Source organism: Oncorhynchus keta, chromosome 10 (assembly GCF_023373465.1).
Source record: "Oncorhynchus keta strain PuntledgeMale-10-30-2019 chromosome 10, Oket_V2, whole genome shotgun sequence".
In the NCBI taxonomy this organism is placed as follows: Eukaryota; Metazoa; Chordata; class Actinopteri; order Salmoniformes; family Salmonidae; genus Oncorhynchus; species Oncorhynchus keta.
This window is the reverse complement of record NC_068430.1, coordinates 67,197,602-67,219,659: the sequence shown is the minus strand read 5'-3', so window position 1 is coordinate 67,219,659 and position 22,058 is coordinate 67,197,602. Positions and strand designations below refer to the sequence as shown.

The 22,058-nt window shown below is 47.0% G+C and overlaps 1 protein-coding gene across 3 annotated transcripts in view; it reads right to left on the bottom strand.

Annotated features, from left to right (window-relative positions):
* Window positions 1-129: 129 nt before the first annotated feature.
* The window catches only part of LOC118374392 (serine/threonine-protein kinase N1-like), a 61,194-nt gene continuing 39,265 nt past the window's right edge, over window positions 130-22,058 (bottom strand). For 2 of the 3 annotated variants that reach the window (XM_052527748.1, XM_052527749.1), the window contains exons 2-23: window positions 15,750-15,944; window positions 15,391-15,496; window positions 15,092-15,240; window positions 14,581-14,701; window positions 8,969-9,114; window positions 8,320-8,533; window positions 7,742-7,942; window positions 7,505-7,614; window positions 7,102-7,245; window positions 6,886-6,961; window positions 5,131-5,260; window positions 4,839-4,923; window positions 4,607-4,686; window positions 4,273-4,345; window positions 4,079-4,170; window positions 3,577-3,753; window positions 3,437-3,499; window positions 3,270-3,346; window positions 2,957-3,099; window positions 2,601-2,708; window positions 2,217-2,297; window positions 130-2,077 (exon numbers count right to left, since the gene is read on the bottom strand). In XM_052527748.1, coding sequence (XP_052383708.1) covers window positions 1,874-2,077; window positions 2,217-2,297; window positions 2,601-2,708; window positions 2,957-3,099; window positions 3,270-3,346; window positions 3,437-3,499; window positions 3,577-3,753; window positions 4,079-4,170; window positions 4,273-4,345; window positions 4,607-4,686; window positions 4,839-4,923; window positions 5,131-5,260; window positions 6,886-6,961; window positions 7,102-7,245; window positions 7,505-7,614; window positions 7,742-7,942; window positions 8,320-8,533; window positions 8,969-9,114; window positions 14,581-14,701; window positions 15,092-15,240; window positions 15,391-15,496; window positions 15,750-15,944 — 2,775 coding nt within the window. In that variant the 3' untranslated portion in view covers window positions 130-1,873. Of the gene's footprint in view, window positions 2,078-2,216; window positions 2,298-2,600; window positions 2,709-2,956; window positions 3,100-3,269; window positions 3,347-3,436; window positions 3,500-3,576; window positions 3,754-4,078; window positions 4,171-4,272; window positions 4,346-4,606; window positions 4,687-4,838; window positions 4,924-5,130; window positions 5,261-6,885; window positions 6,962-7,101; window positions 7,246-7,504; window positions 7,615-7,741; window positions 7,943-8,319; window positions 8,534-8,968; window positions 9,115-14,580; window positions 14,702-15,091; window positions 15,241-15,390; window positions 15,497-15,749; window positions 15,945-16,383; window positions 16,533-22,058 lie in introns of those variants that run through there. The other variant, XM_052527750.1, reaches the window with a different exon arrangement.

Genomic DNA, 22,058 nt, shown 5'->3' with positions numbered 1-22,058 from the left:
TAAAGCTTGTCTAAAAATTACTTTTGTTTTATGACCATCTTACTTGTGAAGATACAGTATTGCATTAATAGCAGTGAGGTGACAGAATGGTCTGATGATGAGACACCCAATCAAACACAGTAAACCATATACACACGTTTTTCCACCAGATTTTCTTTATAAATAACTCATCTCATACTTTCACTTCCTTTTGTATAGTCGTACACATGATAAGTAGTCTGCAGCCAGACAAACATGATTCACAACACACCCCCATACACAGACAAGGGAGGTCAAGTATGTTTTCTAATGACTTCTGCAGATGAGCATGTATTGTAGTTGGAGGATGAAGCTGCTTCTAAGTTCTGATCAAACTGATCCTAGATCCGTTCTTAATGGTCACTTCAACCTGGAGAAGCCTGAGCATGATTCATTGCTTCAATGTGTTTCCGCTTCATGCCACTGATTGAATTTGAGTGTCTTGAGCATTAAAGTCTCTCAGTGTGTGTTAGTGTGAATATTTAAATGTTAGGAACGAGACATGCATCCTTCAGCTTTTCTTTTGTGCGTGTGTGTTCAAATATGACCAAATGGCACAGGTGTAGACTGCCACATGACACACCCTTATATAAAATTCACAGAATGGACCAATTAAAAGGCAACAGGATAAATTCAATAACGCTCTCTGTGGCTTTTCTCAACAACTTCATCATCAACCAAAAACAGAACCAAAAGCACTGTCAGCATCAATTTTTTTGCCATAATAACAACTAAAATCAGAACATTTTAAAGAATGTTAAAAGGGCAACAATTGCCCATTGTGAATGCACTGGTGATCTGGTTGGATCAGAATTGACCGTTCCTCCAAGCAGTGGTTATTTACCCCTTTTGAGACACAAGACTAGCATTGGGTAACTTGATAGGTGATTGTTCACAACAATGTAGAGTAATATATATATATATGATTCTACACACTGTTGATTCACCTTCCTTTAAGAAACCATTTTGATAGGCAGATGGAGGTACTTCCTTATTGCATACCAAGGACCACAGTTGGTTACTAAGGACCACAAAATAACAAAATGAAATGCATTTCTATAGATCCCAGTAGAAATGTAAGGCATCATTTCAAGCCATGCACCTACCCCACCACACCCTCTCCCAAATATTATTTGTGTTTTGTCACAGTATGAAGGAACCAGGGTTGGGGTCCATTCCATTTCAATTCAGGAAATAAACTGAAATTCCAATTGACTTCCTGAATTAACTGAATTGAAATGGAATGGATCCCAACCCTGAATGTTACATGGAGATCCTCCTCTATCCTCAGAGCACGCTACAACACTGGCTGGCACAAAGGAGGATGGAACTGTAAGGCAAAGTTAAAGGGGTTGACTGTGTAGTAGAAGTTACACATGTTATGACAAGTTCTTGTAAGGACACAGCCATTGGAGTGTTCTAGATAGGGAGGAGGTGGCACAAGCTTAACGGACGTCACAGCTTCTTTTTTTCTTTCTTCTTTTCCTTTGGAAAACATAGTCATGTCTCATTGTAACAGAACTTCATTTCCCATCAACCACTAGTCCTCTTGATGGGCCCCTTCTCACAGTTATGTGAGATGCTGCTGCAGTGTATCCAAACAAACAAAAAACAAAAGACAAAAGCACAGCCACAGAGTGTACATAGCAACACAGCCACAGAGTCTTGGCCTGGGTCTGCATTAATCTCCTCTAGTTCATACCTCCCACACAGACAGACTACACTAAAGACCGACCCTTCTCAGTTTCTCATATCACATTCACAGTGTGGTGGATGCAGCAGACCACCCTTGCAGACTGCCGTGACCCCATGACCCTCATATGATCACGTGATAGAGGTCACGACCTCTCGACCCCTAGCAGAGGTCGGAGACGTAGTCGAAGTCGCAGAAGCCGTCCTGGTCCTTGCGGGAGAGCGTGCGGGGCTCGCGCGGTGGTGTCAGGGTGGGAGGCTCAGCGGTGAACTCCTCGTCGAAGTTGCTGACGTCCTCTCGGCCCTTGATGGAGGGAACGAAGGGAGGGGGCAGCTTCCTCTGTAGCAGGGCCTCCCAATCCAGACCCTGGAGGAGAGAGAGAGAGAAAAAGAGAGTTAACAAAAAGCTAAATCATGGTGGAAAAATATGTTCCTGTAAAAAAAAAAAGTGTGGGATGAAGAGAAATGGAAAAAGATGAATATGGTGTCACGGATTTCTGACTCACCCGGAAGAAAGGCTGTTTCTTTATCTCATCAGCATCTTTCTCACCAGAGCCTAGTCTTCTCTCTGGGTTCCTCCTCAACAGCTGTTCACACACACACACACACACACACACACACACACACACACACACACACACACACACACACACACACACACACACACACACACACACTATAGAAGTCAAATTACCAGCTGTTATACTAAACTTGCTAACGAGAGAATTACAGGGGTTATTGAGAGAGTCTTATCAGAACTGCTGTTCCCAGGTAAACAGAATCATGAATTAAAGAGACAAGAACTACAACATTACCATCATTAAATGGACAAATCTGTGAGGTGCCACAGATCATGGACCTATGGTGTGAGTGTGTGTGTGGCCACTTACCCTCCTCATGATGGCGATGGCCTCTGTGGAGAGGAATCGTGGGTAGCGGACCTCGTCATTCACGATGCTGTCAAACACCTCCTCCTCATCGTCACCAGGGAAGGGCGACTAGCAGAGAAATACACTCAGACAGTTGAGTGGGAAGCCCATTTCTAAATACCTGACCTCACAATAATAGACAGAAAAACCAAACCCAAGGGGATGTCGCATCACGGAAAAGATAGTACATTTCTGTTCACTGTATGATACTGCTACCAAGTGACGTTCATTTAATAGGTCTATTCAAATAAAGAGTGAAGAGATATTTTCTGTCCTTCCATAGCTATATTTTGTCCAAGTCTTCAATGATGTCTCACCTCTCCCACCAGCATCTCATAGACGAGGACTCCAAGGCCCCACCAGTCCACTGCTCTGGTGTAAGAGGTGTCGGTCAGGACCTCAGGGGCCAGGAACTCTGGAGTACCACAGAACGTACTGGTCCTGTCCCCATAGCCCATCCCTATAGAGGGGGAGATGTTATTACACAGTGTTGCGCATGCAGGCAGGAAGACGCACGCAGGCAGACACACACAAAACTCACACTCACATAAGTGTTCACACACACACACTAGGTATCCAGACGTACGCTTCATAAAAGTGTAAAGACTCAACAAACTTCTGACCACTCACCTTCTTTACAGAGTCCAAAGTCGGCAATCTTTACATATCCGTCTGTATCCAGCAGTAAGTTGTCTAGTTTAAGGTCTCTGGAGGAGGGAGGAGACGTTACAGACCGGTCAGGGACTTGGATGGAACGCTAAGAGAGTAGATGTGTGTTGAGTGTGTTGTTGACTCACCGGTACACAATCTTGTGGTCATGGAGAAACTGCAGCCCCAGAACCACACAGGCTGAATAGAACCTGTGGACAGAGACAGAAACATGTAAGACACCTCTTCAAAAAACAAAATGGAGTACACACACACTGGCACTACGTACACAGCCCGTGGTTCAGTGAAGACATCAGCGTGGATGTGCATCATGAGGTCACCGCCAGCCGTGTACTCCATGACGAAGCACACGTGTTCCGGGGTCTGGAAACACGCAAACAGGTTGACCAGGAAGGGGTGGTGGGAGACGTTCACCGTCTCAAAGATACGCTTCTCACACATCAGACTGGAGGCAGGGGGAGGAGGAAAACAACAACGGAGGTGGTGAACATGAGATCTGTGCTTTCAGAGATCAATTTCAAGCCCTGTGTGATGACAAATGGTGGCAGTCATGTAAAAACAAGTCACGTTTGTAAATGCATAAATGAAAGGTCCGCGCGCGCACACACACACACACACACACACACACACACACACACACACACACACACACACACACACACACACACACACACACACACACACACACACACACACACACACACACACACACACACACACACACACACACACACACACACACACAGAGAGAGAGAGAGAGAAACACATACCTCTCCACCTCGTCCCGTGCAACAATGTCTCCTTTCTTCAGGGCCTTGATGGCGTATATACTTCCTGTCTTCTTATACTCTGACAGCAGCACCTAAGAGAGAGGACAAGTAAAACAGAATGGGTTCAAAGGTCACATTTCAGACTAAATCAAAGTGTTTATTTGAACTTTAAGGCCAGAGGGAGGTTAGAAAACCTTTCCAAAGTGTCCACGGCCCAGCACAGCGATCAGCCTGAAGTCCTGGAGGCACAGGGGTTTCTTATGTTTACTGTAGAGAGACACACACATTACCACAATAAATTATATCTACACAGTAAACACAGTGACTGGCCCAGCATGGCCAGAGGTCTGTACTGCATTCAACAGTTCATATGTTAACGGAGGTGCCTGGAAGGCACGTGGTCACTTGTAGCTGCCAATATAACATTGTTGTGTGTGTGAAACCATTGTGTGTGTGTAGGTGTATGTAAATGACTATTAGTGTGTCTGCATAGTGGCCGCATCCGTGGGAACGAGTGTGGGTGCACACCTGCTCAGAGGGGGGGTTTGGGCAGGGCGATCAGGGGTGAGGTCTGGGGGAGAGAAGGGCTCAATCACTGGCAACCGCTCCTGAGAAAAAGAGAGCAGAGGGAGAAGGGGATAGAGAGATGGGGGAGGGAAGAAGCAAAGCCAGGAGTGAGAGAGAAAGTGTGTGAGGTTCCTCTCACGTTGTATTTTGCTATTCTCTTATTGGGTTTGGTGTCTTTCTGTCCCTCTCTCACCGGGGTGTTATTATCAGAGTCTCTCCTGTAATCATGTCTGACTGGAGAGTCACTGTCCAGACTTAGTTTCTCCACTGAGATCTCCCTGAAAACACATGCAAAACACGTGCAAACATACAAACACACACATACATACAGACACAAAAGGGTCGTTAGCTACAGGGTTCAGAGTGCACAGCATGCTACGTGGAGTTCATTCAACAAGTAGAGGGATGAATTTGAGGAGTAGATAATTGGGTACAAGTTGCTTATGTGGGCCACACACTAAGTCGTGTGTCTGTGTGTGTATTACCCAGAGTTGAGGTTGTGTGCATTGGGGCTGTAGGTTCCGGTGTTGTTGACGGTGGGGATAGCGTTCCTCAGCAGTCGGACCCAGGTCCCAATGTCAACGTTCATCTGACGAGCTCTCAGGAAAGCCTTGCCTGCAAACACACACCGGAACAGATCAAACACACACCGGAACAGATCAAACACACACCGGAACAGATCAAACACACACCGGAACAGATCAAACACACACCGGAACAGTTCAAACACACACCGGAACAGTTCAAACACACACCGGAACAGTTCAAACACACACCGGAACGGTTCAAACACACACCGGAACAGTTCAAACACACACCGGAACAGTTCAAACACACACCGGAACAGTTCAAACACACACCGGAACAGATCAAACACACACCGAACAGAACAGATCAAACACACACCGAACAGAACAGATCAAACACACACCGGAACAGTTCAAACACACACCGGAACAGTTCAAACACACACCGGAACAGTTCAAACACACACCGGAACAGATCAAACACACACCGGAACAGTTCAAACACACACCGGAACAGATCAAACACACACCGGAACAGTTCAAACACACACCGGAACAGTTCAAACACACACCGGAACAGTTCAAACACACACCGGAACAGTTCAAACACACACCGGAACAGTTCAAACACACACCGGAACAGTTCAAACACACACCGGAACAGATCAAACACACACCGGAACAGATCAAACACACACCGGAACAGTTCAAACACACACCGGAACAGATCAAACAACAGATCAAACACACACCGGAACAGTTCAAACACACACCGGAACAGTTCAAACACACACCGGAACAGTTCAAACACACACCGGAACAGTTTCAAACACACACCGGAACAGTTCAAACACACACCGGAACAGTTCAAACACACACCGGAACAGTTCAAACACACACCGAACAGAACAGAGTTCAAACACACACCGGAACAGATCAAATCAAACACACACCGGAACAGATCAAACACACACCGGAACAGTTCAAACACACACCGGAACAGTTCAAACACACACCGGAACAGTTCAAACACACACCGGAACAGTTCAAACACACACCGGAACAGTTCAAACACACACCGGAACAGTTCAAACACACACCGGAACAGTTCAAACACACACCGGAACAGTTCAAACACACACCGGAACAGATCAAACACACACCGGAACAGTTCAAACACACACCGGAACAGTTCAAACACACACCGGAACAGTTCAAACACACACCGGAACAGTTCAAACACACACCGGAACAGATCAAACACACACCGGAACAGTTCAAACACACACCGGAACAGATCAAACACACACACCGGAACAGATCAAACACACACCGGAACAGATCAAACACACACCGGAACAGTTCAAACACACACCGGAACAGTTCAAACACACACCGGAACAGATCAAACACACACCGGAACAGATCAAACACACACCGGAACAGTTCAAAAACAGATCAAACACACACACCACAATCACACACAATAAATCCAGCTCTACACAACAGCAAACGCACCCATCTTTTAAAAGACACCATGCTGTTAAATCTGTTATGACCACAAGGAGATGCTATGGTGAGGTCAACCCTTCCATTTTCATCATAATAAAAAATGCCATAGAAATACAATCTCATCCTAGTTCTGTGGGGAAAAACTGAAGTAAGATATCCACTGTACCAGTAAGTTCTGGATTTCCCACTGCCCTCTCTCACCGTGCTGTCTGGAGAATACTTTCTTCTGTCTCTGAAGGCGTGTGACTCTCTCAAACACCGGGTTGAAGAATATCACCTGAACAACAAAATCACACACATCACACCTGCACTCTATATAATGGATCTATCAACTCAATTACCAAACACGGTTTTGATACTTTTTTAATGACATCAAGTTCACAGCGTGTGTGTGTGTCTGTGTGTGTTGAAACCTACCTCAGCCAGAAGTAGTCCCTGAGGCTCCAGGTCCAGCTGAACTCTGTGTTTCTGGTTGTCCAGGAAGTCCTCCAGCTTCAGGTACTTGAGAGCGCACAGCGAGCGGTAGTCCTTCCAGTACACTGCTATCTCCATCTCCCTGGACTGGAACACACACACACGTAACAGGTTCCAACTAAGATACACACAGACACATGATACATCTTCAGAGAGCTGACTCCGAAGTGTAGGAGTAAGAGTGTGTGAAGACTGGTTTATTTTGTGTGTATGAGTGAGTACATGCGTGTGAGAGACAGAGAGGACATTTGTACTTTGTACGTCTAAGCATTGTCTCTGTGTGTGTGTGTGTGTGTGTGTGTGTGTGTGTGTGTGTGTGTGTGTGTGTGTGTGTGTGACCTCTCACCCTCTCTAGCTCCACAGTGAAGGTCTGATCCCAGGCCTGCTCCCCTACACTCTTCCAGGCTGTCTGACCCACCACTGAGTTATCCATCTTCAGCACCGCACTCACCTCCGCTACACACACACACACATTACACAAATACACCTGTACATAAACATCCATTTAACAGCACAATCCATATGGGTAATTCCATGGTAACGATATGGTTCATTAGACACACACTCTACCCGAGCCACTCACAGGAGAGTTCGTCAGTCTTGCTGGGAGTCTTGCCGCTGACGCTCCCGCTGCGTCCGTACAGGTTGCTCTTGCTGCTGCGGTTCATAAAGGAGCGTCCCTCCCCGGGGCTGTAGCAGGGCAGCATGACCGCCGTCCCCTTACTGCGCCCCGGGACCACCTCCAACACCTCCACACAGCCCAGTAGCTGCACCTGGAGAGTACCTGAAGACAAGGGGGCGGGGTCAGAGAAAGACAGTGAGCACATGGGTCATGTTCCCGAGACACCACCATCTAACCTAAAGCAAGAGCTTCATCACTTGATGTAAAGATGCTCCTATCAAAGTTCATTTGAAATAATCTAGATATTGTGCCCACTTTGGCATTGTGAAGCTAACCGCTACAAAACCACTATCAATAGTTCACAATCAAGAACAATCCATAAGCCAGGGCATGACGCCAGTGAAACAGAACGAGTGTGAATGTATGTCAAATGTATGCACGCATGACTAAGTCACTTTGGATAAAAGCGTCTGCTAAATGGTATATTATATTAGTAGATTATTGAATCCTATTGACACATTTAGACCAGTGTCTCTCACCAGTGAGCGGGGAGGGCTTGCTGAGGGTGCTGTACTGGTTGTGAAGGTAGGGGGCACTGTGGCGGGAGCTGAAGGCCGGGGAGGAGGCCAGGACTAGTTCCTCCTTGATGAGACAGGCCTTGGGGTGGTCCTCCGGCAGGTCGGCCAGACGCTGGTCCAGAGAGTCCCTCAGGAGGTCCAACCGCTGGGACGCCTCGCTCAGACGACACTGGGCCTGGAAGAGATGAGGGGGGGGGAGATGCTCGAAAATAGACCAGAAGTGTGGGTTTACAAATGACTGGGCCTGGAGGTAGAGAGATTTGGGGATTTGGAAGGATAGGGGTGAGACCCTAAAGACCAAACCAGGGTCGTGCGCGGTAGGCATGAAAAAGTTTAAATTAACTTCAAAAGAAGGTTTATTTTCAAATTCTGTTTGGACACATTTTCACTTGTTTGTACCCAATGAACACAACCCTGGAGAATGGGGTTGTAAGTGTGTGTTCGGACGTGAAGGTAATTATGTACAGTATGTATGGACTCGTATGCATCCATGTAGAGTGAGTTTGCACGCAATGAGTTATGTTTTGCGTGTTCATGTTCTGTGTGTCTGCACATGTATGTGGTGTGTGTTCATGTTCTGTGTGTGTCTACACATGTATGTGGTGTGTACCTCTGACAGGGCCTTCTTATCCTGGACCTTGCTGGCCCCCAGTAGCCGGAGGACATTCTTAGCTCCATCTGCCACAGCGTGTTCTACTCTGTAGTGATGCCTCAGCTCCTCAATACGCAGCTCCACACCACACACGTCCTGGTTACCTGGGGGGGGGGAGAGAGAGAGAGAGTGAGAGAGTGAGAGAGTGAGAGAGTGAGTGAGAGAGAGAGAGAGAGAGAGAGAGAGAGAGAGAGAGAGAGAGAGAGAGAGAGAGAGAGAGAGAGAGAGTGAGAGAGTGAGAGAGTGAGAGAGAGCATGTGGTCGACATCGGTTAACTTCAATAATAGTTTTAGAGTTCCTGTTATATTCTGATATACACTGAGGTATAAAAAAAACGGAATGTTTTATTTATCAGGAAATCTCTAGCCCTGAGAGAAAGAGGGTCAGTGTAGTTTAGGTACTGTACTTCATGCTTTCTGTCACAACCACTAATCTGACCTGACAGGTGAACGGACTAGACTGGAGCGGTCCTTCTACCATTCTGTTTTCACCCGTCACTGGTGATGTGTTAAAAGAGACGGGGAAAATATGGCTCCTCTCCAGGAGTACTGGGACATAACCTCAAGATGACACATCCTTTTTATTCAGACTGCGGAATAGCAGAGGGGTAGAGACATTTCATCAATATGTGTTGGAATAATGCCGATGATAAAACCGAGGGAGGAGGGAGAGAGAGAGAGAGAGAAAGAGACAGACAGACAGAGAAGGAGAATGGGGGGATGGAGTGAAGGAGAGAGTGAGAGGGCAGAGAGGGAAGGAAGAGAGAAACAAAGAGAGAGGGGGAGAGAGTGAAAGAGAGAGTGAGAGGTGGGTATGTGGTTGAATAGAGAGAGAGAGAGAGAGAGAGAGAGAGAGAGAGAGAGAGAGAGAGAGAGAGAGAGAGAGAGAGAGAGACACAGATGAGAAAGGTGGCTGGGTATGTGGTTGAATTCCTTTATCTCCTAATAAGGTCTTCGGCTGGGTGCCAGAGACCCTTCTGACTGACCGTAAAGGGTGTGTGTGCTTGCGCACACATTTATGTATATACAGAGGGAGTGTGTGTTTACCTTTATGCGAGTGTGTGATGGGGGTCTGTTGTTGAAAGTGTATGTGTGTGGAAGTGGAAGTCATTGGCTAACCAACCACTAAAGCCACTTAGGGTGAAAATCCCATCCTCAACACCACATTCACCCTGCTACATTTTAACAACAATCCCTCGTCATGCAAAGATAGCCTGCAGAGTGCTGTCCTACATCCAGGTCTGTACCCAAACAATTTGAACTTCTACTTTTAAAAATCCACCTCTCTAAAAACAAGTCTCTCACTGTTGCCGCCTGCTATAGACCACCCTCTGCCCCCAGCTGTGCTCTGGACACCATATGTACCCATCTATCTTCAACAAGGCGACCTAAACTGAACTTAACACCCCAGCCATCCTACAATTTAATTATAATCCTTGATGCCCTCAATCTCACACAAATTATCAATGAACCTACCAGGTACCTCCCCAAAGCCTTAAACACGGGCACCTCTAAATACACCTCTGCTGTCTTCAACCAAGATCTCAGCGATCACTGCCTGCATCCGGAATGGGTCAGCAGTCAAACGACCTCCACTCATCACTGTCAAACGCTCCCTGAAACACTTCAGCGAGCAGGCCTTTCTAATCGACCTGGTCGGGGTATCCTGGAAGGATATTGATCTCATCCCGTTAGTAGAGGATGCCTGGTTATTTATTTTTTAAATGCCTTCCTAACCATCTTAAATAAGCATGCCCCATTCAAGAAATGTACAACCAGGAACAGATATAGCCCTTGGTTCTCCCCAGACCTGACTGCCCTTAACCAACACAAAAACATCCTATGGCGTTCTGCATTAGCATCGAACAGCCCCCGTGATATGTAGCTGTTCAGGGAAGATAGAAACCATTATACACAGGCAGTTAGAAAAGCCAAGGCTAGCTTTTTCAAGCAGAAATTTGCACTAACTCAAACTCAAAAAAGTTCTGGGACACTGTAAAGTCCATGGAGAATAAGAACACCTCCTCCCAGCTGCCCACTGCACTGAAGATAGGAAACACTGTCCCCACTGATAAATCCACTATCATTGAGAATTTCAATAAGCATTTTTCTACGGCTGGCCATGCTTTCCACCTGGCTACCCCTACCCCGGTCAACAGCACTGCACCCCCCACAGCAACTCGCCCAAGCCTTCCCCATTTCTCCTTCTCCTAAATCCAGTCAGCTGATGTTCTGAAAGAGCTGCAAAATCTGGACCCTACAAATCAGCCGGGCTTGACCATCTGGACCCTTTCTTTCTAAAAATGATCTGCCGAAATTGTTTCCACCCCTATTACGAGCCTGTTCAACCTCTCTTTCGTGTCGTCTGAGATTCCCAAAGATTGGAAAGCAGCTGCGGTCATCCCACTCTTCAAAGGGGGGGGGGACACTCTTGACCCAAACTGCTACAGACCTACATCTATCCTACCCTGCCTTTCTAAGGTCTTCGAAAGCCAAGTCAACAAACAGATTACCGACCATTTCGCATTTCACCATACCTTCTCTGCTATGCAATCTGGTTTCAGAGCTGGTCATGGGTGCACCTCAGCCACGCTCAAGGTCCTAAATGATATCTTAACCGCCATCGATAAGAAACATTACTGTGCAGCCGTATTCATTGATCTGGCCAAGGCTTTCGACTCTGTCAATCACCACATCCTCATCGGCAGACTCGACAGCCTTGGTTTCTCAAATGATTGCCTCGCCTGGTTCACCAACTACTTCTCTGATAGAGTTCAGTGTGTCAAATCGGAGGGTCTGCTGTCCGGACCTCTGGCAGTCTATGGGGGTGCCACAGGGTTCAATTCTTGGACCAACTCTCTTCTCTGTATACATCAATGATGTCGCTCTTGCTGCTGGTGAGTCTCTGATCCACCTCTACGCAGACGACACCATTCTGTATACTTCTGGCCCTTCTTTGGACACTGTGTTAACAACCCTCCAGGCAAGTTTCAATGCCATACAACTCTCCTTCCGTGGCCTCCAATTGCTCTTAAATACAAGTAAAACTAAATGCATGCTCTTCAACCGATCGCCGCCTGCACCTGCCCAACATCACTACTCTGGACGGCTCTGACTTAGAATACGTGGACAACTACAAATACCTAGATGCTCACAGATTACTGCACCTGTACATAGCTCACCTATAATTTAGCCCAAACAACTACAGTGCCATGCGAAAGTATTCGCCCCCCTTGAACTTTGCGCCCCCCATTTGAACTTAAAACTGTATTGTTTTGTGAAAAATCAACAACAAGTGGGACACAATCATGAAGTGGAACGACATTTATTGATATTTCAAACGTTTTTAACAAATCAAAAACAAAAAATGATTGAAAAATTGGGCGTGCAGAGCAAAATTATTCAGCCCCTTTAAGAAATGGCTTTTTCCCACTTTCAGTGCAGCAACCTCACAGTTCTCTCCAGAAGTTCAGCATCTCTGAGGATCTCATTGTAGATTTTGATCTCCGTTCCATCTATCTTTATGTTTGAAGCTTGAAATCTTTTTGAAATCTTCGGACCTGCCTGTGGCAAAATGATGCGCAAAGTTCAAGGGGGCCGAATACTTTCATTCAAGGCACTGTACCTGCACTGAAATGTAAAGGGGCTGAATTTCCCTACTGTATTTATTTTATTTATTTTGCTCCAGTTTTCGCACCACATTATTTTTATTTCTACTTTGCACATTCTTCCACTGCAAATCCACCATTCCAGTGTTTTACTTGCTATATTGTATTTACTTTGCCACCATGGCCTTTTTTTTGCCTTTACCTCCCTTATCTCACCTCATTTGCTCACATCGTATATAGACTTGTTTATACTGTATTATTGACTGTATGTTTGTTTTACTACATGTGTAACTCTGTGTCGTTGTATGTGTTGAACTGCTTTGCTTTATCTTGGCCAGGTCGCAATTGTAAATGAGAAGAAGTTGCTTCTAACCAGTGACGAGGAAAACACCTGTTAGACATATTCCATAGGGAATACACTACCCTCACTAGCCAGAGCTCTGTTGGGTACAGATGAGTACACCAGTTAACGCCTGCCCATAGGAATACATTATTACATTACATTATCCTTAAAATTCCTCCAAATAACTTTCAGTTCCCCTCTCCTCCTTACTGATTTCCTTCCATCTCACTCTCCTGACCTCCATCAATCCCTCTTCTCCAGATGACCCCATTATCTGTTTCCTGAGGATGGAGGGCCCATAAAGGCCCATTCCTGTGCCCTGCTGCCACTGAGATCCATCCATCGCCTGCTAACTCATAATGCACGATGAGTGCTAGTGTGTGTGTGTGTGTGTAACATGTACTTTGAAAGTCAGTGTTTGTGTGCAAAAGCGTTTGTATGCGTGTTCTCTCCAGGTTCTGCTGAGCCCACAGCTTTGAGAGGGCAAGAGACAGACACACACACACGGGATGTCAATGAGTCTCGCTGCCCTCCTCACTCCAGGAGAGAACCATCCAGACAGTCTCTGAAGCCGTAGAGTATTGATCTGTTTACTGTTAGCCTCGTCTCAATCTGGACAGATACGCGGCTAGTTGGCTACGCAGGGGGAGGCAGATTAACATGCTGTACATGGGGAGAGGTCAGAGCTGGGCAGTATTTATGGCCTTTTGACTGAAATGCCATTTCACGGATTGAGGTAAAGTGAAATGTGCTGGCAACCTTCCAGCCTCACAGACAAAACCTGTACCTCCGAAACATATTTTATCTCCACAGTCAAATAGATAGATACATTTTGCAGGCAGACAGTTGGACAGTGGCAAAGTGTTGACCTGCAAATCAGACAAATAAACGGACAGAGACACAGACAAACAGAGAGAGGGCCGCCCAGACAGATGGGCACACAGAGAGAGGGCCGCCCAGACAGATGGGCACAGAGAGAGAGGGCCGCCCAGACAGATGGGCACACAGAGAGAGGGCCGCCCAGACAGATGGGCACACAGAGAGAGGGCCGCCCAGACAGATGGGCACACAGAGAGAGGGCCGCCCAGACAGATGGGCACACAGAGAGAGAGGGCCGCCCAGACAGATGGGCAGAGAGAGAGAGGGCCGCCCAGACAGATGGGCACAAAGAGAGAGGGCCGCCCAGACAGTTGGGCACGGAGAGAGAGGGCCGCCCAGACAGTTGGGCACAGAGAGAGAGAGGGCCGCCCAGACAGATGGGCACACAGAGAGAGGGCCACCCAGACAGATGGGCAGAGAGAGAGAGGGCCACCAGACAGATGGGCACAGAGAGAGAGGGCCGCCCAGACAGTTTGGCACGGGAGAGAGGGCCGCCCAGACAGTTGGGCACAGAGAGAGAGGGCCGCCCAGACAGATGGGCACAGAGAGAGAGGGCCGCCCAGACAGATGGGCAGAGAGAGAGAGGGCCACCAGACAGATGGGCACAGAGAGAGAGGGCCGCCCAGACAGTTGGGCACAGAGAGAGAGGGCCGCCCAGACAGATGGGCAGAGAGAGAGAGGGCCGCCCAGACAGATGGGCAGAGAGAGAGAGGGCCACCAGACAGGTATACACTGTCCTACCCTGAAGGTCTTCGGTGTGCTCAGTGGCCTGCACGTTCTTGCGGATCTGCATGCGGATGATGTCGATCTTGGTCTTGCTGTCCTGCAGCATCTGCTGTGCCGTCTGTAGCATCTTCTTGTCCTGATTGGAGGAGGAGGAGAAAGACACAGGAAGTCAAGACCCGGGTCACATGACAGGAAGTAGAAGATGTGATGAATCATCTTAAGTCTAAATTGCTTTATTTCCTTTTCTGCATCTGCACTGATGTGATATACACTGATGTGATATACGTATGCAGGTGAAAGCTAAATTCTGGTATGAATCCACCATGTTGCTTTTCCCAGTTTCTGTGTAATCAGATCACTGTAGATTAAGGAGCAGCATGCATTTAAGCGGGGCATAGGAACAAGGACAATCAGAGACCTGAAGTGACAGGACACAAGGACAATCAGCAGATGGGGGAGGGAGGAAAGAGGTGCGGTAAGTACAGAGGGGATGAATCAGCAGATGGTTGGTTAGAGAGGACAGTACCTTGGTGGATCCGTTGGCATAGATTGGAATCATGTTCTCGGCTCCCTGTTTGACCTTGAGCTCGATGTTGAGCTGTCTCTCCAGGGCGGCAATGCGGTCCTGGCTTGCTGATGAGCGGCTCTCTGCCCCCGGGGACTGGGGTGGGTCATCTGGGGGGTCAAAGGTCAGATACATGTTGTCATTGCAATACCAACACAACACCTTGAGGTAAATCTACCATGGCAACCAACATCTCCATAGCCTGGCTATGACTATGCATGGGTGACCCATAAAACAAATGGAATCGTCTAAAAACATACCCTTGTTGTCGTCTCCTCCCTTGACCATGATGTGAGCGTCCAGCTCCTGTAACTGAGCATGCAGGTCTTCCAGCTTACGGTTGGAGCTGCGCAGTTGGGAATCAACCTAATAAATAACACACAACAACCGATGACATTCATATAGCACCTTTCCAATGCTGATAGCACTTTACATCAATACTTTACATCAGTGAATGCATAATGTTTTGTGTTGTGTCACTATGTTTACTTATATGCAATGCCCTACACTTTATTTAAGGTAACCCAATAAACCCAATAAAACGAAACAAAAACGATTATATTACATTGTAAGAGGGGGGAGTTAAACTAAGATTGTAAGGGGAGGAAACCTATCCTACCTGGGAGGCATTCCTCTTATCGGTGGTGGCCCTGCGGAGGTTGTCAGCTCCCTCCTTGATCTTCAGCTCCTTCCTGATCTCCTTGCGGATCTTCTCCCGCTGCTCATCAAGACGCTGCTGCACCGTGGTGTCTGAGAAGTCCGAGCTCTGGTCCAGACCCAGCTGCTCTAAGACGGACAGCCCACCTGGGTCACTCTGGATAGGGGGAAGAGGGAGCGGAAGGATGAGGGGTGAAAAAGGGGAAGGATAGAGAGGAAAGGGGGTAACAGAAGACAGAAAGAGGGAGAGGAAGGAAATGGGAAGGAGAGGATAGAAAAAATATTAGCATGTGTTTGTAGAAAACTCAAACGCAGGCCAGATACATATTTCAGGAGGATGATAGCTAGCTACAATGCTCAAGACTTCACATCTCTCCAGTCCACAGTCCCCCCTGAAATTGCCAATGTTCTGATCTCTAAATCTGAGTTTGACTGTACAGTCAGCGACACAGGAGTTACCACAAGCTGCAATTCCCTCAGGGAGAAAGTCAGCCAGCAAACCAGCCAAATAATCAGGGAACCAGCGGGAGACAGGGTGAATCACTGCTAGAGAAATCACAGCCCTGTCCCCCCTAAAACAGTTAACAATACATCACCTCCTGGCTGTCGTCGTCCTCAAAACAGCCCATCGCCATACCAACACATAGTCCCCTTTCACCTTCAAATTACAACCGCCAGACCACAGCGACAGAGAACCTCTGACGACACCGCTTGCTAAAACCACACCAAGGCCCATTGAGTTGGAGTAGAGAAACAGAAAGGAAAAGATAGTCGGGGTTGTAGAGGAGTAACGTTAGGGGGGGACAGGATATCCGTCCCACACCAGCTCAGGCCCTCCCTGTTTCCTGCCTGTGTAGCTCTGCTATCAGGGAGAGAGAGAGAGGGCCCCGTTCCAAACATACTAAAATGCATCCTTCCGTCCTGTCTTCTTTGAAGTAAATGACTAACCATGCTTCCATCCACTGTTTTTATGTGAGTAAAGTCAAGGCGTATATAAAATGTAAAAAATGAAAACCCGACAGCTGTGATGGAAACAGGAAGTGTCGGTACAATTTTATATATGCCGACAGTTAATTTGTCCGTTCAACATGGTGGGACCTTTTTGTGTCAGTAAAATGTATTATGAGAGAAATGGCGGTGGAAACGCCGTTATGTGCAAATATGGATACAATAACCATCATTTGGAAGTAAACTTGGGATGACATATTGTGTGGTCCTCGCACTACGACCCCAGTATCCCTGCAGTTGAAATTAGGCTACAAATGAAATATGTTATGAACTTCACAGGGTGGTGAAAGCGAAAGGTATGGACCTTGATGCTCCATTCCAATAAATGTTGAGGGTCTAATTCTGGTGACATGATCGTCGATGCTTGACTGCCGTTTTGACAAATAAAAACATTCTTGAGCTTATCCATTAATCTCATCGTGTAGCCTACCCGTACTGTATCTGCGAGCTGTTGACTATAGTGCACATACCAAGACCAGAGTGGGCACGTTCGCTATTTAACGCAACAGCAAAACTACCGGTAGAGTTGAAAATGCAATGCAAAGACATTGACTGCACGGCCAGGCACGACTCCAACGCCATCATCAAGTTTGCCGATGACACAACCATGGTAGGCCTGATCACCGACAACGACGAGAAAGCCTATAGGGAGGAGGCCAGAGAACTGGCCGGGTGGTGCCAGGACAACAACATCTCCCTCAACGTGATCAAGACCAAGGAGATTGATTGTGGACTACAGGAAAAGGTAGACTGAGCTAGCCCCCATTCTCATCGACAGGGCTATGGTGGAGCAGGTTGAGAGCTTCAACTTTCTTGGTGTCCACATCACCAGCAAACTAACATGGTCCAAGCACACCAAGACAGTCATGAAGAGGACACAACACCTATTTCCCCTCAGGAGACTGAAAAAAATGTGGCATGGTTCCTCAGATCCTCAAAAGGTTCTACAGCTGGACCATCGAGAGCATCCTGACTTGTTGCATCACTGCCTGGTACGGCAACTGCTCGGCCTCCGACCGCAAAGCACGACAGGGGGTAGTGCGTATGGCCCAGTACATCACCGGGGAGAAGCTTCCTACCATCCAGGACCTCTATACCAGGCGGTGTCAGAGGAAGGCCCAACAAATTGTCAAAGACTTCAGCCACCCTAGTCATAGACTGTTCTCTCTGCTACCGCACGGCAAGCGGTACCGGGGTGCCAAGTCTCAGTCCAAGAGGCTTCTAAACAGCATCCCCAAGCCATAAGACTACTGAACATCTAATCAAATGGCTACCCAGACTACTTGCATTTCCCCCCGTTCCCCCCTTATTTTACGCTGCTGCTGTCTGTTTATTATCTATGCATAAGTCACTTTAATAACCCTACCAACATGTTCATATTACCTCGACTAACCGGTGCCCCCGCACATTGACTCTGTACAGGTACCCCCTATATATGGCCTCACTATTGTTATTTTACTGCTGCTCTTTAATTATTTAAAACTTAAGCAAAAAAGTCAATTGTGTGTGCACTACGGCATCACGCACTGATTATTATCTGCAATAAGGCAGTTTGCTAGAAACACAACTGGTGAGAAAATTGTCATATTTTCTTTATGCAGATTTTAGAATATTCTCATGAAAAACTTTTGCCAATTGGATGGAAACCTAGCAACTAATAGACATGGCTGACAGTGGGAAAGTTGTGAACCCTTGGCTTTCACCAATCAAAACGTGTTACATCTGTGATTAGTGATTACCTTATCGAAGGATGGAAGGACACACTTCAAAACTACTGGAAAGGGGCCATTCAAATAAGTATGGGAGGATGTGCCTTTTTGACCTTTGACTTCCTCTGAGTTCATAATGTGCACCGGACTGAGTGCCGTGGCCACTAAAAGCTAACCGCTACTCTTTAACAAGAGGCAGGAGAAGCAGAGCAGAGCAGAGGGCAAGAGAGCATCCTTGCCCCGGCTGTCAGCTCACATTACAGGAAAGGAGGAGGAAGGGAGGCTAATGGTTAGCAAGCGCCTCATCCAGATCATATGACAGGAAAAGGTCAACGGTTATCTAGCGCCTCAGCCTCTTCCTATCATATCAGTTGGATAATGGCTAGCTAGCGCCAACATCCATCTTATATGATAGGAGAGGCTAACCTAAAGTTAGCCCGTAGCACTCTCAGCCTGTGGTTCCTAGTGAACTCTCTCTAGAACCCTGGGGCTAATGGCTAGCTAGCACCAACATCCATCTGATATGATAGGAGAGGCTAATGCTAGCAGTTAGTGTGGCTCTAGGATCCAGGGGAGGTGTTCCGGGCCCAGACTGAGTGGGTGGGTGGTTTGCAAGGTCTTCGGGCCGACGCGACCTGAATTAAAGATGACAAAGTTTGCTGCTGTGTCTGTAAAGCATGGAGGAGGAGAGCGAGGCGAGAAAACCTCTCGCTCTGCAGACTGGCTGGTGCACTCCCTGCACTGTACTGTTAGCCTGGTTAGGGAAACACTATACTGTAGTGTAGAAGGCAGTGGGTGTTGAGTTGACTGGTTTCAGCATGACTGTGCTGCTTTGTTGTGTTCTACTTCTGCCACATCATAAGCCTAGAACCTGAACTCATGTCTGTTTCAGGAACTTGGTGTCGTTGTGTGTGCTGGCAAGGCAATGTTGAACGCAGAAAGAGTCTGGTACACAGGATGTCTGAACTGGAGCTGTATTGCCAGTCTGTTTCTGCTTTAGCAAACTTGTTGTCTAACCACATCAGTGTGGCGACTGGCAAGGCAATGATGTAACCAGTGTTGTTGAATGTAGAAAGAGTCTGGTACCCAGGTTAGCTGAGCTGGCCCTTAGCACAGGAAGGCCAAGGTTGATTATTTGGTAAATATTTTCTAAACTCTTTTTGAACTGCACTGTTGGTTAAGCGTTTGAAAGTAAGAATTTCACGGTAAGGTCTATACTTGTTGTATTCGGGGGATGTGACATAAAAGTTTGATTTGATACCACAAAGCGATGTCCTTTATATATAGAGTGTGTGTGCGTGTGTGTGGGGGGGGATTTAGTGTGTGAGGTTACTGTGGGTAAAAGTTGCCTAGGATCTAGGATCAGCTAGGTCCAAATCCTGACCTTGACCATTAGTGGGAAAAACACAAAACTGACCTTAGATCAGTGTCTGAGGGCAACTTCGTCCCACTCCAGTTACTGCACCACCAGAGCTCAAATTAAATGGCAATCGAATTAGGCCTATATCATCGTCAACACTGCAAGTTGTCCTGCTGCTCCTACAACTGCACCAATGTGTAATAAGTAGCCATCGGGTATCCCTAATGCAGTTAGTACCTTTTAGTGCATAGAGGTCATGACTGGCTAATTCAATAGATAGTGGTGCCATTAGCTATACGCTAATTAATAGAGGTTAATTCAATAAGACCAGCGGAGGACAGAGAGAAGAGACGGAACTGAAGAGAAGGAGAGAACATGGTCATTAGTGTATTAGTGTATTAGAATGTCACGATGGAAAACTTCCTGATCCGAGATAACGATTTGAACAGAGATACTGTCAACACACACTACTGGCACGAGATACTGTCGCCCACGCTCACACACACACACACACACAGAAAGCCGACACTCACTCACACACCAAAACCCCCTGCCTTGGCCTGACTTAAACTCTCTACATTACAGCGGGTCTCTGGAGTGTGTCGACACCTATGACCCATTGCCAGGGAATTGTTATTGTAGAGGGTGTGATCTGTGTACTGACTGGACTCATACTTCATCCCGTCGTGTGTGTGTGTGTGTGTGTGTGTGTGTGTGTGTGTGTGTGTGTGTGTCGCCAGAGAACCCAGATACACCGCCGTGAACCATTGACCCTCCCCAGCGACTCCATTCCATTGTGATGTAACGGAGCTCACAGGTCGTCCATCTTGGGAAGTCTTCTAGGGTCACCAGACACACAAACGTCGGTGAAAAACTTGATCAATGCGCCAAAGCAGCGGCACTGACAGAGTCTGTGTGTCCTGGTTGCCGGTCCCAAATAAAGAGCAGGTATTTATTACACCCGTCTTTATGTTACACAGAGTCTCTCTGACAGGAGTGTGTGCGCGACTGTGTGTGTGTGTGTTACATCCAGAGGGAGTGTGTTCTGTGTCTTGATGAGGGAGACAGTACAGTCAGTATACAGTTAGAGCAGAGGGCCTCTCATGAGGTAAACAGACAGGTTCTCTCTCTGTGCTCCCACTTCTTGGCAGTCTACACAGTGTATAAACACACACACACTATGTATGGGGCCGTGGCTGGTGAACACACACACACACACACACACACACACACACACACACACACACACACACACACACACACACACACACACACACACACACACACACACACACACACACACACACACACACAGTGGGGCAAAAAAAGTATTTAGTCAGCCACCAATTGTGCAAGTTCTCCCACTTAAAAAGATGAGGCCAGCAACAGCCCCAAAACATCACTGCTCTATAGGAGATCTGCATGGAGGAATGGGCCAAAATACCAGCAAAAGTGTGTGAAAACCTTGTGAAGACTTACAGAAAACGTAACATTGCCAACAAAGGGTATATAACAAAGTATTGAGATAAACTTTTGTTATTGACCAAATACTTATTTTCCACCATAATTAGCAAATAAATTCATTAAAAATCCTACAATGTGATTTTCTGTATTTTTTTTCTCTCTGTTTGTCTGTCATAGTTGAAGTGTACCTATGTTGAAAATTACAGGCCTCTCATCTTATTAAGTGGGAGAACATGCACAATTGGTGGCTGACCAAATACTTTTTTGCCCCACTGTATACAGAAAAATGTGTGTGCGTATGCAGGTACAATGGCTGCTTCTTGAAATAGGGTTTCTGTACTAACTTAGTATGCCTAATCAACTTTCCCTCTCACCAAGTGCAACATGGTCACATCTTTCTGTTCGCCTACTTGCAACAGCAGGGAATAACCAGTTACCACGTATAAACTGGATGAGAAGACGTTGAGAGACAGGGAAAACAAGTGGAAAGAACATGTCATCCCCAGGGCTTAGAGAAAGAGACTGAGGGAGGCAGGGCACAAGTGCGAAAGAGAACGAGAGCGCACACCTGCAGCTTTACTGCCCGTATGTCTCTCAGTGGCTCCAGCCCTGCAGTAATGAGAGAGAGAGAGATGAAGGGAGAGAGAGACAGAGAGAAAGGCGGCCAGACTAGTAGAGGACCATGAGAGAGCGAGAGTAGTGAGATAAAATATTCTAGGATAAGTAGAGA